At 36.8% G+C, this 6,232-nt stretch overlaps 1 protein-coding gene across 1 annotated transcript in view; it reads left to right on the top strand.

The window, feature by feature from the left end:
- Window positions 5,315–6,232, top strand: part of LOC107648426 (myb-related protein 315) — a 2,153-nt gene continuing 1,235 nt past the window's right edge. Inside the window, exons 1-2 of the mRNA XM_016352295.2 lie at window positions 5,315–5,713; window positions 6,092–6,221. Of these exons, the coding sequence (XP_016207781.1) occupies window positions 5,581–5,713; window positions 6,092–6,221 (263 nt within the window). The 5' untranslated portion in view covers window positions 5,315–5,580. The remainder of the gene's footprint in view (window positions 5,714–6,091; window positions 6,222–6,232) is intronic.

Below are 6,232 nucleotides of genomic sequence, written 5' to 3'. Positions count from 1 at the left end.
AGCTTGTCGTCAATATAGGTAACGTTAAGTTCTTTAAAGTTTGTTATTAACATAGCTGCGATTAATTTAAATCTCGTGAACCTTATTTTTTGTCTGGTATCTGATATTGTGCAGGATATTCGAGGACGGTTCACGAGTATGAAGTGAGTTACTAGCGTTTAAGAGAGCGGGGCGAGGCGTACACTAACTGGTTAGATCGTATACCCCGTGAACAGTATGCGTTGGCATTCGACGGTGGTTACCGATGGGGTCACATGACGACTAATCTAGTGGAATGCATCAACTCAGTCTTGAAAGGTACACGCATTCTCCCCATCACTGCACTTGTGAAAGCAACATTCTACAGACTTAATGAGGGTTCACATGGAAAAGAGCCGAGGCGGAGGCTCGGATCAATGCTGGCCATGTTTTTTCTGAGCATGTAACCTCCAAAATTCATGCAAATCAGCTTGCATCAGGAAACATTCAGGTTAATTGCTTCGACAGGCAGAATGAGGTCTTTGAAGTGCGCGAGATGCCAAGTGGAGTGGAGTATGCTGTTGACCTCTGTCGTCAATGATGTGACTGTGGTGAGTTCCAAGTGGACCGGATTTCTTGCCGGCATGTGTTTGCATGTTGTGCAAATTAACGACTAGATTGGCAGGTGTATGTGCATGACGTCTTTAAGATGGACCAAATTAGACACGTTTATCAGGCTAGGTTTAGGCCACTCGAGAATCCTACTAGGTGGCCTTCTTATAATGGTCCTCGATTCGAACCGAATCCGTATCTGAGACGCGTTTCCAAAGGTCGCCCCAGGATGACGCGCTTCTTGAATGAGATGGACACACAGATGTTACGTCGTCCGAGGCGATGTAGGCAATGTGGGGCTGAGGGACACAGTCGTAGTAGATGCCGTCAGGGAGGTGGTCCAGGTACTGACCATAATACGTAGTAGATTGATATGATATTTGGAAAAATGTAACTTATGATAATTTTTTCTTAGTAACCTGTGTCAATGTACCTTATGAGAATTGAATCATTGTAACCTGTGTCAATGTACTTCATGATAATTGAATCATTGTAACCTGTGTCAACGTACTTTATGATAATTGAACCATTGTAACCTATGTCCAAGTAAAGATTCACATGCGTAGTCATCATACATATAATTGTTTAATGAAATTTAGGAAATTCAAATGAAACATACAATACTTAGTTGGTACTTAGGAAAGTTTAGTCATACATAAATAGGTAAAGTATACTTGACGAAAGATAACTGATACATAGAGAAAACGAACTACACCACAACTACTTCCTCGCTGTCCACTTTCCAAACTTCACAAGGTTCTTGCATTTCTTCGCGGCCTTTTTGAACACGGACGGCGTGTATCGACTCGCGCTATGACGCGGTGGATAAATCCTGAGATTGTATCCTTTCCCTGTCTCATCTGGAGTACTTTTGTCACCTGTATATAATGCAATCAGACCAAGCAAGTATATAGTATAATCAACATTAATCAACATAACATACATGAATATAATATCATCAATTGACCAAACAAGTATATAGTATAATCAACCTTAACCAACATAACATTCATGAATATAATATCATCAATTGACCAAACAAGTAAATAATCTAATCATTCCTACCCAACAATACAAACGATACTATGATAACATCAATTGACTGAAGAAGTAAAGCAATATTGAACCTGTGTCATTACGGGATTCTTCATCCTGGTCCATGTCCTCGTCTTCTTCCTCCTCCGTGTCCCCGTCCCCATCCTTCTCGTCTTGCTCGTCATCCGGCTCATCCACTAAGTACTCATCAGTCTCATGCTCAAATGTCTTAACATTTTCTTCAATCAGAGTCATTGAAACACGGTTTGGGTTTTGACTATTCAGAACTCCTCGACCACCGTCACTCCGACTAGAATCACCAAATATAAATCCTCCAGAAGCACCCGAGTAGGTGAGAAATGGATACCTCGCGTCAAACGAATGCCTACCCACCATGAAGTCGGCCTGCTGGCCATGTTGTGCTTGGCCAGCATCTGAGGCCATGAACCCAAGCAACTGGCTAAAAGAACCTCCGTCTCATGAGCCAAACTGTGGCATAGCCCAATGCTGCTGATGTATCGGGAACGACGTAGGAAACTGTGTCTGAGGTACATATTGGCCTGTGGAATGACGTTGTTCTTCTGGCGGTGGAGGCAGAGGTGGAGGTGGAGATGGCGGTGGAGGCAGCGGTGACTGTGGCTCTTGCTCTTCATTATCATCATCCATAACCTGGTCACCCGCAAGATCCTCTTGGACCGCAAGATCCCACAAGTTCAAGTGATCGCCATAATTTGAACGGTACTAGTACATATAAGTATCTAATGGCTGCTGCGGAGCCATGGGTTCCTCAGTAAGAACGTGATTATACCTGTTTGTCCACTACATCACCCAAAATGAATGAGTCGTGGCTGTGGCCCAGTTCAGATTCTTAGGACCAGTTAAGACTTCTCCGTGTGCGCGGTCTAGATTTCATTCCTGATGAGGAAATCCCTGAACGAAACCGAACTGTCGTCTAAACCTGTTGGTAGCATGCCATTCAATACACTCAAAAGATACCAGTGGCACCATTGCACTCCAAATCACCGAGTGCATGTAGATGTCTGCAGGAATTATGTCCGGATCAACACGATCAACAGAATATGCAACCCAAAAAAACTGGTAACAGTAAAGCAAGCAAATAATTAAAATCAAAATAACTAAATCACTAGACCTGACCCAAATACAATGTTAATGCAAACACACCTGGCCTTCCTGAAGATCATCCAAGGCCTTCCTAAAATGAACAAGCTTAAGATATCTATAGACTCGGTATCCACGCTCCCAGTTACGCCACCTAATGTAACACATCTCATTAACACAATTGGATTCTAAATATGAAGATACTAGGTAAATGTAAGATAATGTTACTTGTTTGCAAGCGAAAAACTGCGGGGTTCCCTAGGAACCGGGGCTAGATATGGTAGGCAAATCCATGCCCAGCACAGTAGAAGTGTTAGCGGCCCATCGATTTCCTTACATTCAAAACGTGATGCCCTGCATAAACTCCTGTACAGGTGTGCTAGGCATGCTGATCCCCAACTGTACTGTCCAATACTAGCAAAATCACTCAGCAGAGGCAGATACTTCCAGTGGACAGATGCCCCAGACTTGTCTCCAAACAAGATCGTACCGATCAACAACATGATGTGGCACTTAACGTACACCTGTATACTGTTTTCATCAGTCAACTGTAACCGTTCTTTTACATCCCGTAGCCACGTCAGTTTTATGCCGCTTCCTCGACAATCCGATTTTCTCGGTGTGACCCCAAATTGGTGCAGACACTCCACCTCTAAGGCTTCAAAACTACTCAAAGTCATCCCTGTCACTGGAAGGCCGTCGGTCGGAAGACCAAAGATCATAGCCACGTCTTCCAGTGTCACGGCACATTCACCAACCGGAAGGTGAAAGGTATGTGTGTCCGGGTGCCACCTTTCCACTAAAGCATTTACCAGTGCTTTCTGACATTAAACTACTCCAATCTGACTAACATGGTAAAACCCAGTTGATCGTAAATGCTCCTCCACTCTCTCATTGTACCGATCCGGAGGGACAGGATGATCACATGTCATCATCCGTAAAGCCTACAAAAGCATAGCAAAAGCACAATTCAAATTACACAACTATCATACATAATTTTAAAAATCTAATTAAAACATATAATTATATTGAATCTGATTTACTAAGTAATGACATTTTCATCTCTAATTTTAATTAATGTACATAGAGCCTATATCTAACTTACTGCAGATAATAGTCACTAATACATACTTTCACTTTCTATCTAACTAATAATGTTCCAATGTAATAAACTAATAATAATAAAACCTCAACTAAAATAACATACTTCTGTACATTAAAAGGCTAACAGGAAACAAGTTATTCTACCAAAATCGCAATAAATTATACTTTACAGATCCTAATTTACTATTTGAAATTATTAACATTGTTCCAAAAAAAATATACACCGAAAGTATCCTAAAATTAGAATTTTTAGAATTAATTATAACAGTTAACTAATTAATTATTATTTCTAAAATTATTATAAAAAATTATAAACAAGTCATTTTTAATACTAATCTATTATATTGAAAAAAAGTCTAAACAACAATCACTTATTTTTAAACAAATATGTTGCTAACCATTAGTTAAACATATAACCATAAATTCTTAAAATTAAACATAACAGTTAACTAGTTAACGCTAATTTCAAATATTATTACAAAAATTTATAAACAAGTCATATTTAATACTGAATTATTCATATTTGAAAAAAAAAATTTTTAAATAATTATTAATTTTATATTTTTATAAAATTAATAATTATTAATTAATAATATTTAATTAGTATAAAATATAATTTAAAAATATTTATTGACTTATTTATTAAGTATATCTTTATTGATTATCTAATAAAATTGTTTTAATTTCCATATCCTTTTCCCACGTTCAATATTAAAAACTGATTAACAATTATAGTTTTGATGTGTCGTATATATTAACCACCACATCTTACCTAATTCATCATCAAATTCATCAATTTTCCCAAGTGAATATATCCACCGGTGGAATTTCCTGTAAATTGGGCACTTATGGGAAAGGCATCTTCTACTCAAAGATTAAAATGATGAGTTGACTGCAACGACAAAGCAGGCCAGCCTCTTTGGGTCCATGCTTCCATGGAATCCCATCAAACTCTTTTATTCTTTTTATGGAGGTTGCAACTCACTTGGACTGGTAGTAAATTACAAAAAAATAGGAGATTTATTGTACCAAACATTATAATTTGTCAACGCCAAGATTCTATCATATTTTGGTCCTTTAATTTTCGTTAACTTTCTTTTTATTTAAATGGAAACTCCTTTTTCTTTAATATTTCTCTTTAATTAGGTGTGGTTGAATTGGGACTCATTATACATAGACTTGATATATGATGGAGGGGTACCATTTTTACACTAATTTAAAATATTAATATCCTAATATTTTCTCAAAAATATTATGTTATTTTTTTATTGAGTAAGTTAATATACATAGATATAACAAATTGAAATAAAGGTCGGTGACGTGTATAATATATTGGTATCACTAAATTAATTAACTTCATTAATATAGTTTACCAAAACAATGATGTCAAACAATCATAACTCTTTGTATTTGTCTCAACAAAGGTGGTGATGAATGGGGTGACCACCACTTTATAATAATAATTAATAAGTAACAACCCTCCCACGCTTTCAATTTTCATAGCTTTCAACTCAAAGTGCTTTTCCCAGCAATCATTTGTATCCCCTCTCAAAAGACACCCTAGTCTTTTTTAAATGTGTGAATGAACTGGCAGCATCTTTGCTTCAATCTTGAGCACCTTTTATAAGTTCTCTCACTTCATTTCTTTGATTTGCAATTGCTACAAGCTAGCTAGTTCTCTCATCATCATCATCAAGTGATATATATCTTTGGGTCTTGACTATTATTTCTCTTGGCAAAAATTAAATAATAATGGGAAGACAACCTTGTTGTGAAAAGGTTGGTTTAAAGAGAGGTCCATGGACTATTGAAGAAGATCACAAGCTCATGAACTTTATCCTCAACAATGGCATCCTTTGCTGGAGAATGGTTCCCAAGCTTGCAGGTACACACTAAAGTTATCTATTTTAAATTTGCATTGAAATTATTAAAGGATATCTAATTGGAATTTAATTTTTTTTTTTTACCAAAGATAGGAGATTCGAGCTCACAACCTCTTAATTGAGTATGGAAAGACTATGCCATTTGAGTTATAACTCATTGACAATTGAAATTTAATTTTAATGTACACGTATATTCAATTATTTATCTTCAATTCGTCGCGTCAAAAAAATTAATTTTTTTTATTTTTATTGTGTTTATCCTAAAAAACGAATATGATTAATTGTCTGACGTGTAAATTTTTTTACATAATTTGTGCACTAAAATTAAACACATCTAAATAAATTAACTTGATGCATGTTATTATTTCATGGTGGTGAAGGTTTGCTAAGATGTGGAAAGAGCTGTAGATTGAGGTGGATTAATTATCTGAGGCCTGACCTTAAGAGAGGTGGCTTCACAGAAATGGAAGAGGATCAAATTATACAACTACATTCACGTCTTGGTAACAGGTACATACGTT

Source organism: Arachis ipaensis, chromosome B06, assembly GCF_000816755.2.
Source record: "Arachis ipaensis cultivar K30076 chromosome B06, Araip1.1, whole genome shotgun sequence".
Classification (NCBI taxonomy): Eukaryota; Viridiplantae; Streptophyta; class Magnoliopsida; order Fabales; family Fabaceae; genus Arachis; species Arachis ipaensis.
The sequence above is the reverse complement of the archived record's forward strand: the minus strand, read 5'-3'. Positions and strand labels throughout refer to the sequence as shown.